This window comes from Saimiri boliviensis, chromosome 8 (assembly GCF_048565385.1).
Source record: "Saimiri boliviensis isolate mSaiBol1 chromosome 8, mSaiBol1.pri, whole genome shotgun sequence".
Lineage (NCBI taxonomy): Eukaryota > Metazoa > Chordata > Mammalia > Primates > Cebidae > Saimiri > Saimiri boliviensis.
Window position 1 is genome coordinate 37,854,312 of NC_133456.1, and position 21,347 is coordinate 37,875,658.

General features: G+C 41.1%; 2 protein-coding genes across 18 annotated transcripts in view; one reads left to right on the forward strand and one right to left on the reverse strand.

Moving 5' to 3' along the window:
• The window catches only part of CFAP44 (cilia and flagella associated protein 44), a 137,874-nt gene extending 116,984 nt beyond the window's left edge, over window positions 1-20,890 (forward strand). For 4 of the 6 annotated variants that reach the window (XM_074404347.1, XM_074404349.1, XM_003935453.4 and 1 more), the window contains 5 exons: window positions 126-242; window positions 1,142-1,343; window positions 8,668-8,828; window positions 10,701-10,835; window positions 14,610-20,890. In XM_074404347.1, the coding sequence (XP_074260448.1) occupies window positions 126-242; window positions 1,142-1,343; window positions 8,668-8,828; window positions 10,701-10,835; window positions 14,610-14,786 (792 nt within the window). In that variant the 3' untranslated portion in view covers window positions 14,787-20,890. Of the gene's footprint in view, window positions 1-125; window positions 243-1,141; window positions 1,344-8,667; window positions 8,829-10,700; window positions 10,860-14,609 lie in introns of those variants that run through there. The other 2 variants (XR_012518780.1, XM_074404348.1) reach the window with 2 other exon arrangements.
• The window catches only part of BOC (BOC cell adhesion associated, oncogene regulated), a 248,638-nt gene continuing 247,653 nt past the window's right edge, over window positions 20,363-21,347 (reverse strand). For all 12 annotated transcript variants that reach the window (XM_074404351.1, XM_074404354.1, XM_039477332.2 and 9 more), the window contains one exon: window positions 20,363-21,127. In XM_074404351.1, coding sequence (XP_074260452.1) covers window positions 20,940-21,127 — 188 coding nt within the window. In that variant the 3' untranslated portion in view covers window positions 20,363-20,939. The remainder of the gene's footprint in view (window positions 21,128-21,347) is intronic.

Genomic DNA, 21,347 nt, shown 5'->3' on the forward strand with positions numbered 1-21,347 from the left:
AATCACAGCCCAACAAAGCAGATTCTGCTGATGCTTTATTTCCTCCCAAGATGCCGTCATTCACCACCTTTAGGTGTATGTTCACTGAGTCTTGTCACCATTTCACAACACTGGGCTTTCTACAGGTGAAAATTGTGGCAGCTAATCTGAATGCAGCAGAGGAAGCCCTGGAGGCTTATCAGCGAGAGAAGCAGCAGCGGCTGAATGAACTGCTGGTTGTGATTCCGCTCAAGCTCCACCAGGTGATGCATCTAGAGAGTTGCTCCACTCTTGTCTAAGAGTCATCACACCCAAACTTTTCAGAGAAAGATTCATGGTTCACTAACGGGGAGAATCGTGGTTCTTTGCTGAGAATTCTACCTGAAAGATGACACTAAATTGTCTTATCCACTGTCAGATTGTTATAAAAGACTAACATCAAAACATGCCTGTTTCCCTCTGGCTCATTAGCATTTTGGAAATCAGTCATTTCAAGTCTAGAGAAATGAAGAGCCTATGATTTAAGAATGGAATGGCTCAGAGGTGAAACCATGGCTCTTACACCAATGTCACTTTTCACACTGTCTTTCCCTGCGCATGGACTAATGATGCTAAAATGACCTTTGCTTAGTCTCTACTCATTGGTGAGGGAGGTCAAGACAAAAAGGAAATATTTTTTCTTTTTTACTTTTCTTATTCATTTCTACTTGAATTGCAACTTACATTAAATTGCGGAAATACATATCACTGAGAGAAAAGGCTCATTGTATTACCTTTTGTCAGGTTAAAAGAAAAAGCTGTATTTTAGGAAAACAACAAGATCAGCTTTATGTATGTTTTCTATAACCTGACCCAAACTGGATGAGCTATGTGTAGCATAGTACGCCAGCCTTGAAATGTTTGTCAGGTTGTTATACAGTAGATAATAGGCATGATCTGTGTGGGAGGACTTGCTCTCCCCACAGAGATGTGACGTGGCTTTCTCTCTGACAACATCTCTCTGTGTCTGCCTGGCCACTGTCACTCGGTGAGGAAGATGGAGGAGCCCAAAGATGAGCTAAACAAGGGGCAGAGAAAGAAGTGCACCTCCTATGCTTTCTGTTGCCATACGAAATCTGTGTCTTTGTTTTCTTTTTTCTTTTGACTTGTGTTCTGCTTGTAGATAGAGTATGTGGTATTTGGAGAAATACCTAGTGATCTTTCTGGGACTTTGGTCTTCTCTAACCATGCCTTGAGACGGCTGCAAGAACGAATCCATGAGCTCCAGGAGGAAAATGCCAAGCAGCAAAAACTTAACAAAGAATGGAGAGAGAGACGCAAACAGCTCATCCGAGAAAAGAAAGAAATGACAAAAGCCATACAGAGTGAGTATCTAAGCCCACCACCTTGCTAGCAAGGCTTATTGGTAAGAAAGGGGCTTTTCCAGGCGACTGTCTCCAATTGTGAAAACAGTAATTGCAGACTCAGAACCACTGAGAAGGGAAATAAGAACAGCTTTACATCTTCCTGCTCACTATTTCTCCTGTTACCGTGAAAAATTCATGTCCTATTTTAAAGGGAGAAATCTTTTATCATAGAATCATCTTCTCTTTGTGTATGACTGAAATATAGAATAATACAGTAATAACCAAGTACCCACTACCCAGCTTAAGAAAGAATACATTGAGATACAGTCGAAGCCCCACCTCTTTCTAATGCGATTCTGCTGCTCCTTCTTCAGGTTTCACTCCAGGTATGCACACATATATATGGATGTGTCCACACACAATATAGAGACATACCCTGCATTGTTTTTAACTGTGATGATAGTTATATCATTTTGTGGTTTACTTTATTTAATGAAATTTTGACTTATTTGTAAGCTACAGATAGTTTATTCATTTTACTGCTACACTATTCCATTGTATGAATACTAAAGACTTTATTTCTTTAACCTCCTATTGATGGATATTTAGGATATTTCTTATTTTTCATATTTATAGACAATGTTACAGTAAACCTACTTGTACAAATCTCCCTGTGCGCATGTGTAAGAAGGTGAATCCTAGTACTGGATCTCTGGGTTGCAGAGGGATATGGACATTTTCAGCTCTCCTGGATATTGCCAAGTTGCCCCCAAAGGGGTTGAACAAATTTCTCCTCCCCCTGGCAGTATGTGAGAATTGCTCAGGCTCCGTATTGTCCGCAACACTTGATACTATCAGACGTTAATATTTTTGCCAGCCTGCAAGATGTTAATATATTTCACTGTGGTTTTTATTTACATTTTTTTGATTGCTGGTGAAATTAAACATCTTTATATACATTTATTTGCTATTTATTTTCTGTAACTTGCCTGTCCTATCTTTTGCCCATTTTCAGTTCCTATTTTTTGTTTTTAAATTGATTTTAGGGAGTTCTTAATATAGTCTTGTCCATTAAATGCACTGCAAATCTCTTCTGGTTTGTAGCTTGTCTTTTTTTTTTTTTTTTTTTTTGGAGATGGAGTCTTACTCTGTTACCTAGGCTGGAGTGCAGTGGTACGATCTCGGTTCACTGAAACCTCTACCTCCTTGGGTCAAGCAATTCTTCTGCCTCAGCCTCCCGAGTAGCTACAATTATAGGCACATGCCACCATGCCTAGCTAATTTTTGTATTTTTTAGTAGAGATAGGGTTTCTCCATGTTGGCCAGGCTGGTCTCAAACTCCTGACCTCTGATGATCTGCCCGCCTTGGCCTTCCAAAGTGCTGGGATTACAGGAGTGAGCCACTGTGCCCAGCCATCTTTTTTTTTCTTTTTTTTTTTTTTTTTTTAACTTTATCTCGTGAATCTTTTGGTTACAGATGTTTTAAATCTTAATATAGTAATTTTTTATCAATCTACTTAATTATGGTTTATGCACTATGTGTATGTGTGTGTCTTGCTTAAGAAATCCTTTCCTATTTTGAGGTCCTAAAGATATTTTTTGGTGTAGCAATTCCACTCGTGGGTATATATCCAAAGAAACTGAAATTAGTAATCAGCATGCAGAAGAGATATCTGCATTCCCATGTTCACTGCAGTGCTGTTTGCAATTGCCAAGATACAGAATCAACCTAAGTGTCCATGAATAGATGCACAGCTAAGAAAATGTGCTATATGTACACAATGAAATACTATTCAGCGTTAAAGATGGAAATCCTATTATGTGCAACAGCATGGATAAACTTGGAGGACAATATGGTAAGTGAAATAAGAGGCACAGGAAGAAAATGCCACCTGACATCACTTATAAGCAGAGTATAAAAAAGTTAAACTCATAGAAACAGAATACAATGATGGTTACCAGGGTCTGTGGTTGTGGGTCAGGGTACAGTTTGCGGAGATGTTGGCCACAGGATACAAAATTTCAGTGAGATTCAAAGAACAATTTCAAGAGATCTATTGTACAGTATGATGACTATAGTTAATAACAATGTATTATATTCTTGAAAATTGCTAAGAGTAAATTTTAAGGGTTCTCACAACAAGGAAAAGAAAGTATGTGAGGTAATGTGTAAGTTGATTAGCTCAATGCCATTCCATAGTGTATGTGTATTTCAAAACAGCATGTTGTACATGGTACATATATACAACTTTTGTCAATTTTAAAAGATCGTTTTCAGTAGTTTCCTAATTAGTAGTGCCCTTCACATTTGGGTTTTTAACCCACTTAAAATTGAAGTATATAGTATAAGTTGTGTAGTGTAAAGATAATTATCTTTTAAAACACTTCTGTGTTGTAAAGTATATAGTATAAGATGTATAGTATAAAGATAATTGTCTTTTAAAACACTTTCGTAATATCTGATATGTGGAACATACGTATAAGTGGTGGATTATTGCAACAGAATGAATCCTGGGAACCCACCACCCAACTTATTAACTATATTAGCAACCCTGTAACATCTGCCTGTGTGCATTCTTTCTGTCTTATTCTCTGTCTCCCCATATTCAGAGACAACTACTATTCCCAATTTTATGTTTAGCCTTCCCTTTCATTAAAAAAAGTTATAACATATTTATATGTATTTCTAAATAGTATATTGTGTTAGGACTTGGTAGAAATATTATACCAGATGTAGCCATTTGAAACATACTCTTTGATTTAATATTATATTCATAAGATTAGGTGTGGTATAGCATACAGCTGTTGTTTGTTTTCATTGTTGTCAAATACATGATTCTACCAAAATTACTTGTTTTTCTGCTGACAGTGGAGATTTAAATTGTTTTATATTTTTTTGCTTTGACAATTCTCCTATGAAAATTCCTGTACATGGTATATGTTTACAGGCATTTCTAAAAGTATAAGGGTTTCATACCTAAAAGTAGAACAGCTGGGTCATAAGGCATATAAGGGTTTAAACAATGTTAACTTGTCTTCCAGAATGATTATACCAATTACACTCCAAACAGTGGTACTTAAGAGTCCCCTTTGAGCTACATACATCATTGAAAGTAAATAATCTTATTAGACTTCAAATTTTCGCAAAACTGGAAAGTATAAAGTGGTAACTCATGGTCTTAATTGCATTTTCCTCACCACTAATAAGGTTAAGCACATTTTGTATGTCTTTGGGCCTTTAGTGTTTCCCATTCTATAAAATGTCTGTTCATGTATTTTGTTCATTTTTCTCTTGATTTGTTTGCCTTTTAAAAGTTGATATGTAGAAATTAATTTTGTATACTAATTCTTTGTTGCTTATATGTTTTCCAAATATCTGCCTTTGTTTTTTTGTTTTCATTTTTATGGAGGCTTTTTTTTTTTTTTTTTTTTTTTTTTTGAGACTGAGTTTCACTCTTGTTACCCAGGCTGGAGTGCAATGGTGTGATCTTGGCTCACATCAACCTTCACCTTCCAGGTTTAAGCCATTATCCTGCCTCAGCCTCCCAAGTAGCTGGGATTACAGGCATGCATCACCACGCCCGGCTAATTTTTTGTATTTTTAGTAGTGATGGAGTTTCTTCATGCTGGTCAGGCTAGTCTTGAACGCCCGATCTTAGGTGATCCACACCCTTTGGCCTCCCAAAGTGTTGGGATTACAGGCATGAGCCACCACACCCAGCTGAGGCTTTTTAAAGGTAATTAAAATTTTGTTTTAAATTCTTTTTTTTTGTGGGTACATAGTTGGGATGTATATTTATGAGATACATGGGGTATTTTGATACAGAGATACGTTGTCTAATAATTACATCAGGGTAAATGGGGTATCATCACCTTAAGCATTTATCTTTTGTGTTGCAAACAATACAATTATACTCTTTTAGTTATTTTTAAATGTGCAATTAAGTTATTACTGACTATAGTAACCCTGTTGGGCTATCAAATACCAGGTCTTATTCATTCTATTTTTGTACCCATTAACCATTCCCACATCCCCCACCTCACCATCCTTCCCAGATGCTAGTAACTATCTAGTCTCTATCTCCATCAGTTCAGTTGTTTTAATTTTTAGCTCCTACAACTGAGTGAGAGCATGCAAAGTTTGTCTTTATGTGCCTGGCTCATTTCACTTCATGTAATGACTTCAGTTCCATACATTTTATTGCAAATGACAAGATCTCTCACTCTTTGAGACAGGGTCTCACTCTGTCTCCCAGGCTGGAGTGCAGTAACACAATCAGGGCTCACTATAGCCTTGACCTCCTGGGCTCAGGTGATCCTTCTGCTTCAGCCTCCTGGGTAGCTAGGAGTACAGGTGTACACCCCGACACCTGGCTAATATTTTTTGCATGTATGGAATCTTGCTATTTTGCCCAGGCTGGGCTCAAGCAGTCCACCTGCCTCAGACTCAGAGGCTTTAGGATTACAGGTATGAGTCACTGTGCCCAGATGGATCTTATTTTTTAATGGCTGAATAGTACCCCATTGTCTACAGGTACCACATTTTCTTTATCTATCTTTATCCATTGTTAATGGACAGTTAATTTGCTTCTAAATCTTAGCTATTGTGAATACTGCTGCAATAAATATGGGAGTGTAGGTATCTCTTCAATATACTGATTCCCTTTCTTTTGGGTAATTATCTAGCAGTGGGATTGCTGCACTATATGGTAGCTCTGTTTTTAATTTTTTGAAGAATCTGCAAACTGCTCTCCAAGTGGCTGTACTAATTTACATTCCCACTAACAGTGTATGACAGTTTCAATTTCTCTGCATCCTCACCAGCATTTGTTACTGCCTGTTTTTTGGGTAAAAGCCGTTTTAACAGGGGTAAGATGATATCCCTTTGTAGTTTTGATTTGCATTTCTCTGATGACCAGTGCTGTTGAGCACCTTTTCATACGCCTGTTTGCCAGTATGTCTTCTTTTGAGAAATGTCTCTTCAGATCTTTTGCCCATTTAAAAACTGGATTAGTGGATATTTTCCTATAGAGTTGTTTGGGCTCCTTATATATTCTGGTTACTAACCCCTTGTCAGATGAATAGTTTGCAAATATTTTCTCCCATTCTGTGGGTCATCTTTTTACTTTGTTGATTGTTTTATGGTGGCTTTTGATGAACAATAACTGTGATTTTAATTTATCAATCTTTTATTTTAGGGTTAATAATTTCTAAGTCTATTTTTTAAATTGCAGTGCAAGGTATGTTAAAATTTACTATTTCAACTGTTTGTAAGTGGACAGTCCAGTGGCACTAAGTACATTCATATGATTGTGCAGCTATCACCAGCATCCACCTCCAGAGCATTTTCATCTTCCCAAACTCCACTAAAGACTAACTCCCAATTTTGTCTCCCTCAGCTCCAGGAAATTGCCACTCTACTTCCTGTCTCTACGAACTTGACTACTTGAAGTTCTCTGTAGTGAGGAGAATAATACAGTATTTGTCTTTTTGTGACTGGCTTATTTCCTTTAGCATAATGGCTTTCAGGTTCCTCCATATTGTAGCATGTGTCACAATTTTCTTCCTTTTTAAGGCAAATAATATTCCATTATACGTACATGCCACATTTTGTTCACCCATTTATTTGTCAATGGGCAATTGGATTGCCTCCTACTTTTTGGCTATTGTGAATTGTACTGTGATGAACATGAATGTACAAATATCTGTGTATGTCTCTACTTCCATTTCTTTTGGATATGTGCCCAGAAGTGGGATATGTGGCTGGACCGTACGGCTTAGAAGTGATGAATAACACTGCACTGCAGTTGGCTTGTTGCCTTTCTCTATGCCTAGATCCAATGGAGAAGAATAGGAGAGCCTAGAACATGGGGGTGAGAAGGAGTAAGTTCTCTCCATTTTAGGGGGAGCACAGCTCATGGCCATGGAGAAGGTGGGTGGTGAGTGTTCCAGAAGACTTTATGTCCCCAGTGAGCACTAGTTGGCCTTGTCAGCTCAGGAGAAAGACATTAGGCTGGCTCCACAATGGAGCTGGCAAGGACCAGACTACACGTTCTGGTATATATGGCTACCATGTGAGAGGGCAACCCCTTGTATGGGGGTCGGACTGCCTGAGGGGAATCAAAGTTCTTACTGAGAGAGGTCAGGCAGGTAGCCACAGGCCAGCACACAGGTGCACAGCATCCATTGTCATTTCATTTGCCTCACTGATGACGGTAGCCACCACCACATGATGCATGTCCCTGGGGCACCACTCATCTACAGCAGAAAGTGCATAGCCCCTCCTGGATTGTGTACAATGGCAGCCATGCCAATTATGCTATTCTAATTCAAACGTAAATCGTAACAGTTATGCCCAAATACAAATTTCTGCACTGTAAAAGAATTGAATCATCTTGCTACATATTAGGGTCTTCAAACTTCACTTAGGGGACAGTATGGTCACTGAGAAAGTCCCGTCATAAGATTGTTTTCTTGGAGAGGTGTTCTAGTGTTTTCACACTGGGGAAAGAACTATCAAAAGTAAAATATATTGCATGTTAGATATTACATGCTAGTTAATTACTAAGAAGAAAAATTTAAAATGGATTGAGAAAAAAAGTGCTGAGGTCCGAGAGAGACAGGGAAAGGGTCCGTGGAAAGGCAGCACGTCTGATTATATGCAGCTGTCCCTGGTTAGAGGGTAAGAGCCTGCTCTTAGTCACAGCTCCAGTCTCCACTTGCTTTTAGTGAATGGGCTGGGAGGAGCAGGCCATGCGGATCTCTGGGGAAGAGCAGTTCAGATTGAAGGAACTGAGGCTGGGGTGAATCTGGCATGTCTGAGAAGCACAGAGGAGGCCAGTATGTTTAGAGTAGGGTGCTGAGGAGGAGAGGCATAAGAAAGCAGTGGGGAGAGAAAGGAGGGCAGGCAGGCCGGCCATGCAGGGCCTTCTGAATTCCCAAAGGGACTGTCATTATTTACTTGGAGTAAGTCGGAGACTTTTCTGAAGTGCCTGCTCTATTCTTAATGCTAGATGCTGTAAAGCTCCATATTAGAAAAAAGGCAAAACTCGTAATCTAGTTGGTGCCCGTTAGCAGTCTGAGGAGGGGTGGATCAGTATGTAAGCCAGTTGGGAACAGTGAGTCAGTTTCACACAGGATTCGGAAGGTGAAAAGACATTTTAAAACTGGCATTTTAAATGAGGAAAGCAGCAGGCAAAAAGTCACAGAAGAAAAATCACTGATGACATCAAATCTTTCAGCGTCTTGCAAAAGCAGTTCCTTAGAACTTGACCGTTCCTGGTGTTCATTTATAACAATGGGAGCCATTGAACAACCTGAGCCAGTGACTGTCTTCTTTTAGAAATGGAGGAGACAGTGCGTCAACTCATGATCAGCAAGTTTGGCCGTGTGGTAAACCTAGAAGCCCTTCAGACACTTTCTGTTAATACAACACTTGAAGAACTAAAGATCAGAAAACTTCGAAAGGAGCTTGCGAATGCGAAGGAGATGAAGATGTGGGAGGTAAGGAGGAGAAGGGCAGGTGATCTTTGGTTGCATCTGGCTGGAGGCAAGAAATTCCAGGGAGCTGGAAGAGGTACCTGTGAAGCATCTGGAGCTGGTCCATGGACACCCTTTGGCTGCCCCAGGATCTTAGGCCTGCCTCGGCTTCCTTCCTGTTCACTTAGTTAGAGGGACTTGTTTATCTTGGAGTGAGGGCACCAGCACTGGGTTTTGGGGCCCAGGGTGCCTATAAATATGATGTGAAATAGATGAAAGATTATGGAGAGATCTCATTTTGTGAGGCCTACGTTAATGTATAAATGCTCTGCGGACAAAAAATATCTTAAAAAATGCCCAATAGCACTAACCAGAGAAATGAAAATTAAAACCACAATGAGATAATGAGATATCATCTCACACCAGTCAGATCAAGAAAATGTGCTGTGTGTATGTATATGTATATGGAATACCATGAATTACTATGCAGCTATAAAAAGAATGAAATCATGTCCTTTGCAGAAACAGATAGAGCTGGAGGCCATTACCCTAAATGAAATAACCCAGAAACAGAAAATCAAATACTGCATGTTCTCACTTATAAGTGGGAGCTAAACAATGGGTACATGTGGACACAAAGACGAAAATAATAAACACTGGGGACTCCCCAAGCAGGGAGGGTGGCAGTGGAGAGGGTTGAAAAATTACCTATTCGGTAGAGGGTTCGCTATTTGGGTGATGGGTCCACTAGAAACCCAAACCTCACTATTATACAATATATCCAAGTAACAAACTTGGACATGTATGCCTGAAGCTAAATTTTTGAAAAAATTAGAAACGCTCTGACAGCTTTAGAAAAGGAGCAGCTATCCTCTCAGGCTCGAGTTGTATTACCGATGGCTTTTGTATGCTGTACCAATTTGGAAATTATGAAACACCTCTAAGTAATAAATTTTGTAACACGGCATAGACTATTTGGGTGACAGAATCTTAGAGGATGTTAATGCTTACATATTGTTCCCTGAGCCATGAGATGAGCCGTGCCCTGGTTCCAGCCTGATTCAGAGGTAGGAGCTTTGACAAAGATCTTATAAGTCCACAAATCATGATGATGCCTCCAGTTTCCTGTCTTATTTCTTTAGCAGATGGGGTAGGAGGAGTGCTTCCTAGTGCTGTGTTGTGCAGTGGTCCCATCTCAACTTTTCTAATCTAAGATGTACCAGTGTAGTTTAAAGAAGCAAATAGTGTTCATGTCAGTGGGACTGGTCCCTATTAAGGGAATGCTGCAGATAACATATGCAATCTAAAATAATTTTCTGGAAGCCTGGGCAATATAGTGAGACCCTGTCTCTATAAAAAATAAAATAAAATATTAGCTGGGTATGGTGTTGCGCACCAGTAGTCCCAGGTACTTGGGAGGCTTAGGCGGAGGATCACTTGAGCCCAAAAGCTCGAGATTGCAATGAGCAACTGACGGAGCAACAAGAAAACAAAAGAAAGCCATTATACAGATGTATGGCCATTCAAGCCATCTACCTTAAGGATCCCAGGCCAAGACCAGAAAGAGCAATGTAGAAAAGTTAGCTGCTTAAATTATCATCCTTCCTTTTAAGTAATGAGTACCAGCAATCAGTATGCATACTAATTTCATTCTTCAAGAATACAGTGATGCCCATCTCTATCTTATTTATACCTACTCCTATTCTCAAGCATACTTATATTCTTATCTTTAATCAAACCAGGCCCAATGCAGTTGTTTGTTATTTTCACATTGGCTTCTGATTGTATTTTCATGTGTGCACGTTGCTCCATTTGCCTGATTCTGACCAAATCTGGACACTCATTTTTCTTCATTTCCTTTCTTACTTACTACATCTGTTTTGCATCCCCTGGTAGCAAAAAATTGCTCAAATGCGATGGGAGCTGATGATGAAGACAAAAGAACACACCAGAAAGCTTTATCAGATGAATGATTTGTGTATTGAAAAGAAGAAACTTGATTCTCGGTTGAATACGCTACAGAATCAGCAGGTACGTTCTTTTTCTTCAGACCCTTTTTCAGAATTGAGGAAGCTCTGTTAAAGGTAGCTTATTCACAAGAATGTTAAGCATTTAAACAAACTTGCTTGATCTTGGACCACTTCCGGGCCATCTGCATCCCTAAGGACTCAGAGTTGGTGTTAGTCACGTTACAGTGGGCCTGAGGGACTAGCTTTATTGAATGCCTCTTGGGTGCCATGAACTCATATAAGTATTAATCAATAGAATTGCCTTGGTCCTGGAGAGGTAAGGTTACTTAGGTATAAATAATGACACCATTATACTCCCTGAGTTTGGCGTCAAACATTTATTTCCAATATCTGTTTATTTCATTTGACTTGAAGTGGGCATCTTGAATGGTGAAGTCTACCCTGTTATCTTATTTAAATGCTTGTTACTTTGTGTGGGTTTCAACTTGCTATTATCTAATATTTAGTCAGCCTAACATTGCACTTAATACATTGTATGTGGTAGATAATAAATATTTACCCAATCCAAGTCTTGCCCTCTAGGGACTTAACACATGTATGGCATATTCTAAACTCTATGTTACATACTTACAATATTACCTGCAAAAAGACCAGCTGTTGCCCTTGGTCTTCTTTGCTTTATGTTTTCTTTCAGCACCCTGGAAATGGTCTAAGCTAGGTGTTCTCACAGTTTGGTCCCCTGAAGAAGCGCATCAGCCTCACCAGGGAACTTGTTTGAAACGCAGGGCCTAGGGTGCCACCCCAGTTGTACTGCTTCAGAAGCCCTTGGGGAGAGCCCAGCAGTCTGCATTAACCAGCCTTCCCGGGGATTCTGAAGCATGGTAGAGTTTAAGAATCACTGGTCCAAGCAAAAGTTTTAAAGTAAGAAGTAATGCTGTTTATTCCATGAAATATGAATTAGAAGGATTTAGAAGGCTTATAATTGAAGATTAGATGTGAAAGGAAGACTAGAATTTGAATATTCAGGGGCCTTTTTCTACGAGTAACTTTTTTTTTTTTTTTGAGATGGAGTTTCGCTCTTGTTACCCAGGCTGGAGTGCAATGGCGCGATCTCGGCTCACCGCAACCTCCGCCTCCTGGGTTCAGGCAATTCTCCTGCCTCAGCCTCCTGAGTAGCTGGGATTACAGGCACGCGCCGCCATGCCCAGCTAATTTTTTGTATTTTTAGTGGAGACGGGGTTTCACCATGTTGACCAGGATGGTCTCGATCTCTTGACCTTGTGATCCACCCGCCTCGGCCTCCCAAAGTGCTGGAATTACAGGCTTGAGCCACCACGCCCAGCCTACGAGTAACTTTTAAGTGAACGATCAAGGCAGTGTTTGACAAGGTTAATGCCTAACCCAAATCTTCACAGACTGAGCAGTCAGTCAACATTTGTTGACTTGATGTGCTTTGATCAGTCCAGACACGTTGAAGAGGGAAAAGCTTAGAGGCAGGAGGTCAGTTGAATGGGAGAGGAAATTACTAGTATCTGTCTCTTTACACAGAATATCTTCACATGCATGGTCTCTTCACATAGGATATCTCATTTCATCCTCAAAACACTACTTTCTAAAGCTCAGAGGAGTTCAGTAACTTGCTGAAGCTCTGAGAGCTAACGCATGGTGAAGTTAGTTTTGAAATTCAGGTCTGTCTGCCTCCAATGCTGACTCCATTGCTTCTTAGAATTGACCATTGCTTCTTAACAATGATGTAGGCATGCATTGGGATATAGTTGATGACAACAAAAATGTGTCAAATGTCAAAAGACATTTTAAAGTAAGAGTAGCCAAAATTTGATTGAATCTGGTGAGAAGAAGGAGGGGAAAGTTAGGAGACTTCAAAGTAACCAACTGGAATGACTGGGCATGCGTTGGTGAATCAGGCATGCTTTTAGCTGCAAGTAACTGGACGCCCTATTGAGAGGAGCTTAAATAGGAGTCGTTTTTCTCACTTGGCAAGAAGTCTAGAGGGAGATGACTGTACAGGCTTTGGTTTTGTAGGCCCATGGTGCCAGAGCTGGTAACTCTGTGATTTTCCCAAAGTTTCCTTCAAAGTCGGACGACAGCTGCTTCAGCTCCTATGTTTCACATCCATGCACCAGCCTCTTCAGTCCCTTTTATTAAGAAGCAAAAGTTTCAGATTATAGCCACATAGCTCCCTCTAGCTGGAAGAGAAAATGTGTAAGGTTAGTGTTTAGCTTTCATGGCCTCTAAAATAAAAGTGAGTGTATAAATTAGTTCAACTATTGTGGAGGACAGTGTGGCGATTCCTCAAGGATCTAGAAATAGACATATCATTATGACCCAGCAATCCCATTACTAGGTATACACCCAAGGGATTATAAATCGTTCTACGATAAAGACACATGCACACGTATGTTCATTGCAGCACTGTTTACAATAGCAAAGACTTGGAAGCAACCCAAATGCCCATCAACGATAGACTGGATAAAGAAAATGTGGCACATATACACTATGGAATACTATGCACCATAGAAAAGGATGAGTTTATGTCCTTTGCAGGGACATGGGTGAATCTGGAAACCATCATTCTCAGTAAACTGACACAAGAACAGAAAACCAAACACCACATGTTCTCACTCATAAGTGGGTGTTGAACAATGAGAACACATGGACACAGGGAGGGGAAACATCACACTGGGGTCTGTTGGAGGTGGGGAGCCAGGGGAGGGATAGCAGGTGGTAGGGAGGTTGGGGAGGTGTAACATTAGGAAAAATACCTAATGTGGGTGACAGGGGAGGTAGATGCAGCAAACCACCATGGCATGTGTATACCTATGTAACAATCTTGCAAGATCGGCACATGTATCCCAGAACTTAATAAATAAAAAGATGAGCAAGGGAGAAGAGGCAGAGGATATTGGGTAACCCTTACTTACTCTGAAGGTCTGCTGCAGTACATAGGAGTAACAGAAAAAGTGTGGACTTTAGCATCAGGCAACCTGTTTCTAACCCTGCTTCCTGCTTGACTTGGCTCGTTAATGACTCTCTGAGTCTCAGTGGCCTTATCTGTAAAACTGGAATGATACAACTGTTTTGGGGATTAGGTGAGACCGCATCTGCAAAGCACCTTCCACAGAGTGGGCACCATGCCAGTATTATGTCTTTCCTCTCACAGATGTATTCATGCATTCAAATGTTACTGAGCATCTACTTATGCAGAAAGCACTAGGGCAGGCATTGGACAGAGTGGTGAGGCTTTGTCTCTAAAAGACAGGATCTACCAAGGAAGATAGATATCAAACAAGCACTTCGGTCATACCATATTAAATTGCCATTCTTTTAGATTTAAAAATTGTCAAATATCATAAATATTATATGGTTCATTCTATAAATTATAGTGGTGTATATGTATAATGGATGTTTCAATAAAACGGAAAGCAGAAAATCCTAACCTAGTCCATGGGGCAAAGAAGGCCTCCCTGAAAATGATGTGTGAAACCCAAGTAGGAGTCAGCTGGATGGGGAAAGAAATCGGAAAAGACACAGTCTTTTATTATTCCAGAGATGAACTCTCTAATGAGTGACTGAGCTAGCTTAAAGTGCACGCACCCAAAGAGGATTTTCACTTGAAGAGTTGTTCATTAGTCCAAAGGCACACATTTCTAATGGTGAGATTTTAGCGGAGGAACCTAAAGCTCCTAAGAGTAAAAAGCAGTGGCTGTTTAAGGTGACTGTCAGGCCAGCACTCATCACAGATACACGGTATAAGGACATGGAGTTTTTCACATGCCAAATGATGCTTCTTCAGGGAGGTGTTTTCTTTCAACAGGGCAATGCCTTCCAGGGCCCTCGAGAAGCAGATACTGTGGCAAGAGAGGAGGTCACTGAACTGATCCAACTCCAGGCGGAAAGGATTTCAGCCTTAAAGGAAGAGATTGCTCTTTTGCGTAGGAAAGGCGGCCTTATCCTCCCACCCATTCAGTCTCCACACGAGAATGAGATGTAGCCCATGGACCTCTGAGTTTGCTGTTTTCGCAAACCCATGCAAGATTTCTCACATAACTCACTCAGAGTTCTGTCTCCTTGTCACCTGCAACAATCTTATCATTTTAAAGTGATTTTAAAGTATTTTGTCTGAAAGTCTAAAACCAGATCCAGTCATGTAGCTTTAAGAATCTCTCTACAATTTGATTATCTTAGAACCAACTGCAGCACCCAACCTCTGTTGTAGAATGGAATCATTTCAGATGTTTGGAACCTTCTAGATTGAATAGGAAGCCTCAGAAAGCTGTGTCTCATCATTGCAGCAAAACATCTGTCATGTATTTTGTTTTAGGAAAATTCGATTTGGGGGTATGCTGAATTTTTAGCCATTGGCAAGAAAAACTATCATTCAGCAATTAATGAGAAAACTTTGTTTTCTTGATCCTTAGAAAATAAACTTAGATGTTTTTAAGTGTACTCTGAGAGAATGCAGAAGAAAAAGACATTTTGCCAATGATATCTTAGAATAGAAATGCAAATTTCAGTTTTGGCATGGTAGACTTCATAAAGCAGTTATTTGAGGGTTCAGGATTCAGGAAATACAGACAGACATGGCACAGCAGTTTGCTTTGGGTTGGCAGAAAGCAGGAAAATAACCAGCCTTCTTGGCTTGCCCACAATTTTTGTAGGCTCCTCGGATCTGAGTGGAGCAGAGGAGCAAACTTTATAAAACGGTCAACAAGGAGGCTTTTCTCTAAAGCTTTCTGCAACTCCATCAGAATTCTAAGTTTTCCCTAAAGTTTCTCATGTCCTCTGCCATTTTCTTTCAGCTTTTACTTGGGTCATTTGCTGGGTTTGATACAGAGGAGGAGATAATGAAATAGATTTAGATTTAGAGATCATCTTTAACAATCACTTTTGATTACTCATAACATTTTAAGCTAATGTAAGAGTATCCTTTTGGTTGGGGAGTAGGTTCTCATTGAGGCTTATGGCTGTAACCGTTGAAGGATAATCTCACTGACATTTGGGGTCCTGTTAGTAACAGCATAGCTCGTTAGATTAAGAGCTCTGTATTAATGAGTTACTCAGTTGAGGCTATCCCAGGGTAAGTTGGTCACTGAGAAGGGCGGGTGAAGAAGGCAACTTTGAATAAATGTACCAGGGAGCTCAGCAATGCCAAGTCTTCCTCATCTGTGATTAGCCTGTTAATCTCCCCCCAAAATTAGAAACAGGACTTGCTTTCTTTGTACATCAGAATGTTCTTAGAGGTGGCCTATTGTCTTCCTAAGATTCTTTCATATTCCTATTTAAGAGGTCAGAATACTTCATTGTTTGCATTTGTCACCATTAATTTCTGATGCAGTCACTTCTCTACTGGACAGCACCCACTTTTTAAAAAAATCACTTTCTGTGTTGTATATCCTAAACCATGTGTGCCTTTCAAGTATTTTTTAAAGTATGCTAGTCATAGCTCCGAGTTTCTTATTTATTGTGGTAAAAAATTACCCCCACACTTACAAACTTATCCTCTCACCCAGGGGTAAGAGGGTTTCTGAGGTCCAGGAAACGGGACAGCTTGGCCGGGTGTTCTGGCTTAGGGTCTCATGGAGTTGCAGTCACACTGGGAGCTGGGGCTGCTGCCCTCTGAAGCTTGGCTGGAGCTGGAGGGGCTACTAACCAATTCACTCCCTTGGCCGTTTGGCAGGGCCTCCGTTCCTCGCCATGTGGACCTCTTCATGCTCAGGACATGACTTCTCCCAGAGCAAGTGATCCAAGAGTGAGGGGGCAGCAAGAGAGAACGACGCACACAAGAGACACAGTCTTTTACGTTTTACAGCCTAAGCTCAGAAGTGACATACTGTCACAATTGTCACATGGGTCACAGGCTGACCCTGTGTAATGTGGTAGGGGACTGAACAGGGTGTGAATACCAGGTTGGGGTTACGGGGGCCCTTGTGGGGGCTGGTGGCCACAAGTAGCAGCTGCTTGGAGAGAGTGGCTGGTCTCCGAGAAAGGTCTTGAGGGGATACCATCCCCTTGGTAGTTGTAGAGAATCAGGAGAAGTTACATTATCTTCCTGGGCCTTATTTCATTATCTGATAAATGAAGGATTGGTAGAAGCTCCGAGGTTCCTTCCATTCTGAAATTCTATGATTCTGATTGCAGCAAGAATGAATCGTGAGTCTACACGAGAGGCACGTCAGGATTCAATGTGTATTTATTTCAACGGAGAGTAAAACTAATCGAGATAATTATATATTCCCAAACTAAGCTAGACTAAGTCACTAGTTAATTCTATAATATTCAGGGCTTCCTTTGCATGTTTGGGAATTGACAAGACAGTTAACACTCAATTACTTTATTTTGAATTGGACAAAATATGTTGATAGCTTTAGGTTCATTTCAATTTGATTCCAGGCTTAGTCTTTTTTTTAATTGCACTTGAGGTTCTGGGGTACATGTGCAGATCATGCAGGATTGTTGCACAGGTACACACATGGCAATGTGGTTTGCTGCCTCCGTCTCCCCGTCACCTACATCTGGCATTTCTCCCCATGTTATCCCTCCTCAACCTCCCCATCCCCCTTCCGCCGTCCCTCCCTTGGCCCCCCACAACAGACCCCAGTGTGTGATGCTCTCCTCCCTGTGTCCATGTGTTCTCATTGTTCATCACCTGCCCGTGAGAACATGCAGTGTTTGATTTTCTGTTTTTGTGTCAGTTTACTGAGAATGATGGTTTCCAGATTGATCCATGTCCCTACAAAGACGCAAACTTATGGCTGCATAGTATTCCATGGTGTATATATGCCACATTTTCCTTGTCCAGTCTATCGTTGATGGGCATTTGGGTTGGTTCCAGGTCTTTGCTATTGTAAACAGTGCCGCTATGAACATATATATATACATATGTCTTTATAATAGAATGATTTGTAATTCTTTGGATATATACCCAGTAATGGGATTGCTTGGGTCAAATGGAATTTCTATTTCTAGGTTCTTGAGGAAGCACCACACTGTCTTCCACAATGGTTGAACTAATTCACACCCCCACCAACAGTGTAAAAGTGTTCCTGTTTCTCCACATCCTCTCCAGCATCTGTTGTCTTGATTTTTTAATGATCGCCATTCTAACTTGCTTGAGATGGTATCTCAGTGTGGTTGATTTGCATTTCTCTAATGACCAGTGATGATGAGCATTTTTTCATATGTTCGTTGGCCTCATATATGTCTTCTTTTGGAAAGTGTCTGTTCCATCCTTTGCCCACTTTTGGATGGGTTTGTTTTTTCCTTGTAAATCTGTTTTAGTTCTTTGTAGATTCTGGATATTAGCCCTTTGTCAGATGGGTAGATTGCAAAAATTTTTTTCCCATTCTCTTGGTTGTGGGTTCACTCTAATGATTACTTCTTTTGCTGTGCAGAAGCTCTGGAGTTTAATTAGGTCCCATTTGTCTATTTTGGCTTTTATTGCCAGTGCTTTTGGTGTTTTAGTCATGAAGTCCTTGCCTATGCCTATGTCCTGGATGGTTTTGCCTAGGTTTTCTTCTAGGGTTTTTATGGTGTTAGGTCTTACGTTTAAGTCTTTTATCTACAGGTGGATTATTTTAGTGTAAGGTGTCAGGAAGGGGTCCAGTTTCTGCTTTCTGCACACGCTAGCCAGTTTCCCCAACACCATTTGTTAAACAGGGAATCCTTTCCCTATTGCTTTTGTCCAGTTTGTTGAAGATCAGCTAGCTGTAGATGTGTGGCATTGCCTCCAGGGCCTCTCTTCTGTTCCATTGGTCTATATCTCTCTTTTCATACCAGTACTATGCTGTTTTGATTACTGTAGTCTTGTAGTATAGTTTGAAATCAGGTAATGTGATACCTCTGGCTTTAAATCTGTAAAGTTAGAGCATCTGAGTCTTTGGGAAGTTAAGCTTCAAACACAAGTATACCAGCAGGGTGTGGCATGGGCGGGGCAGGTAAGGGGTGGCTGCTGGGAGGCTGTCCTGCTCCTGGGGCACACTTGCCAGCCTCCTGCCGTGCTCCCAGAGGAGTGGCCTCACCTCTGAGGGTGAGGCCAACAATCTGCCTACACTGAGTTACTTGTGAATCAGTTGTCCATATAACTTGGTTATTCTAAACTCCCATCCATAGTATCACCGATAATCAATCTCAGCATTGGAAGAAAAAAACCTCTGTCACAACTTTGCAGTAAAGGAGTTGCTCATGCCTGCCAGTCAGCCTGTCCCACCACAGCAGGCTCCCACCCTTAGGGATCTCTGTGAGCCATGTGCTAAGTTTTTCCTTAGAACTAAAACCATTCAGTGTTATGATTCCAGTGCTACGCAGAAAGCAGATGTTTCATATATCACGTCAGTAAAGTCACCAAAATTAATTTTGACAACTACCTTAGATCATCAAGGAGAAAAAAAGGAAAAAATGTAAAAGCCAGTGGGGCTAGAAGGTGAATTACAGCTCAGATTGGGCAGGGCAGCCCCTGGATAGCAAAGCAATGGTTGAGAGCATGTCAGCCCTGCCCACTCCGGAAGTGAGCTGTGGGAGTGTCTGAAATCGTAGTATCTTATTTTTTCTCGTCTCTGCTTCTCATTTCCTTTTATTTATATGTTGCTTGCAGTCCTTTTTAAAAAATATTTTTTAAATACTGCTTTCCTGAAAACCATGCTGCATTTCCATAAGAAGTTCTGACTTCTAGCTATTTGAGGGAAAAAGGATGCAAAAGTCTGAGGAATGGCAGGTGCTATACTTACTTTGGCCAGCAGAGGATGCACTTGCACTAAACAGTCAGAGTGACTCAATGCCCCAGGCTTCCCTGGGACCCCATTTGTAGAATTCTTTGTTTAGAAGCCAGGGTCTGCGCCCGCACCCCGTACCTCGCCTCCTCCCCTCCCACCCCGCAACTTAACGAGATTGTCTCAAGTGGCATTTCATTTAAGTCAATTTTACTGAAATCTAGAAAATATACCCCACCCCCACACTCCCCAGCCCCAAAACTCACAAGTGTAGTAAGGTTTTCATTGTGTCGGTCACCATCTAGTTCCACTTCCACATGTAGAGATTTTAAAATTTCAGTTGCAGAAGAATCTATGCTTGATCCTCTGGTTGGATGACAGTAAGTAAATGTTGATTTTAAACTAGTGAGTCAACTATTCTGGCAGTGTTGGTGTCTCTTTGGAAAGAAGGGAAGTGAATTTATCACGCACCATATGTTCATGTGTGGCACAGCACTTAGCCAAATAGTATTTTGGAGAAAATATTTGGTCTTCAACATATACCTATATTAAAAAGATAAGTTTTATTTCTTCCATATGACCTGAACTTCATCTCAAGTCCAGTTGGTAAGAGAACTGTGAATCTGTTTTTCCTGGTCTGTTGGACAACAGCTTCCTTCTGGACTAAACAGTCATGTGTTCTGCATTCATCCAAGCACAACTGACATTCACTCTTTAAAAAAACACACACATTTGCTACCTTTTCCAGATCTCATGTCTGATGGACCTGAAAATATTGCAAGTGGGTATTTTCTTCAAATATCCAGAGACTGAATTCTAACATCTAAAGAAAATGCTGACTCAGACATGACTCAGTCGAAGGTTACAGGGAAGACTAAACATTTATTTAGAAGTTACAGGGTTTGTTTTTACAGAGATATGCTGCCACGGGTTATTGATTCTGGAAGGATTTTTAATGCTCATAGTGCTGTACACATCTTGGTCTGTTCTTATAGCCATCTTAGGAAAATGTTTCCAGTAGCACCGGATCCAGCCAGCTGTGTGGGTGTCTCCGGGCTGTGATACCGTGACCCTTGCTTTTCCCTTGTGGTCCTGATGAACCACGTGCCTGGGATCCTTCCTCTCGTCAGCTTATCTGTGGGCCTCCCACAGCCTCCTCTGCCACTGCAGAGGCCCCAGGTGAGGAGTCGGGCCCACACCAGCCTGTGCGGTGCTTTTCTGGGTGATTTCTCTTAGGTGACAGCTTCTTTATTTTCCCTCTCCAACCTCAACGGATAGGATTCCTTATGTCGCTCCAGAATTATAAAACATACACATTTATTTACAAGTGCATAAATATATAAATATGGCTATAATAGAAAAATAAATACCAATTTTCTCTGTTTTTTTTTTAAGAAAGAAAAAACAATATATAGTCTTTCTGGGATATCAGCTTCTGCCTAAATTGTGGGAGGTGGTGTTTCGAAAGACACGTGCACCGGTGGTCCCGGCGAGAGCCGCATCCCAGGTTCCTGTCCGACGCAGGCCCCCGTGGGGTGCTGGGGACACCAGTCTCCTCCACCCACTTGGCAGGAGTCAGGACTGTCCACCTCTTCAACTGGTACAAGGCCCAAGCAGCATGGGGGCCCTAAGGGGAGAAAGAGCACGGAACATGAAAATCCAGACTGACTGAGGAACCAGCACCCAGGGGCATTGGGCCAGTCTCTTATCTGTGGTGGAAGGTGGTTACACTGGCTCCGAAAAAGGGACAGAAGCCTCTGAGGGCATTATTTTCCCTCCAAGCCCTCTCACTGAAACAAGGAGGGCTACTTGCCACCCATTTCCCACTCATACTAGGACCACAGAGA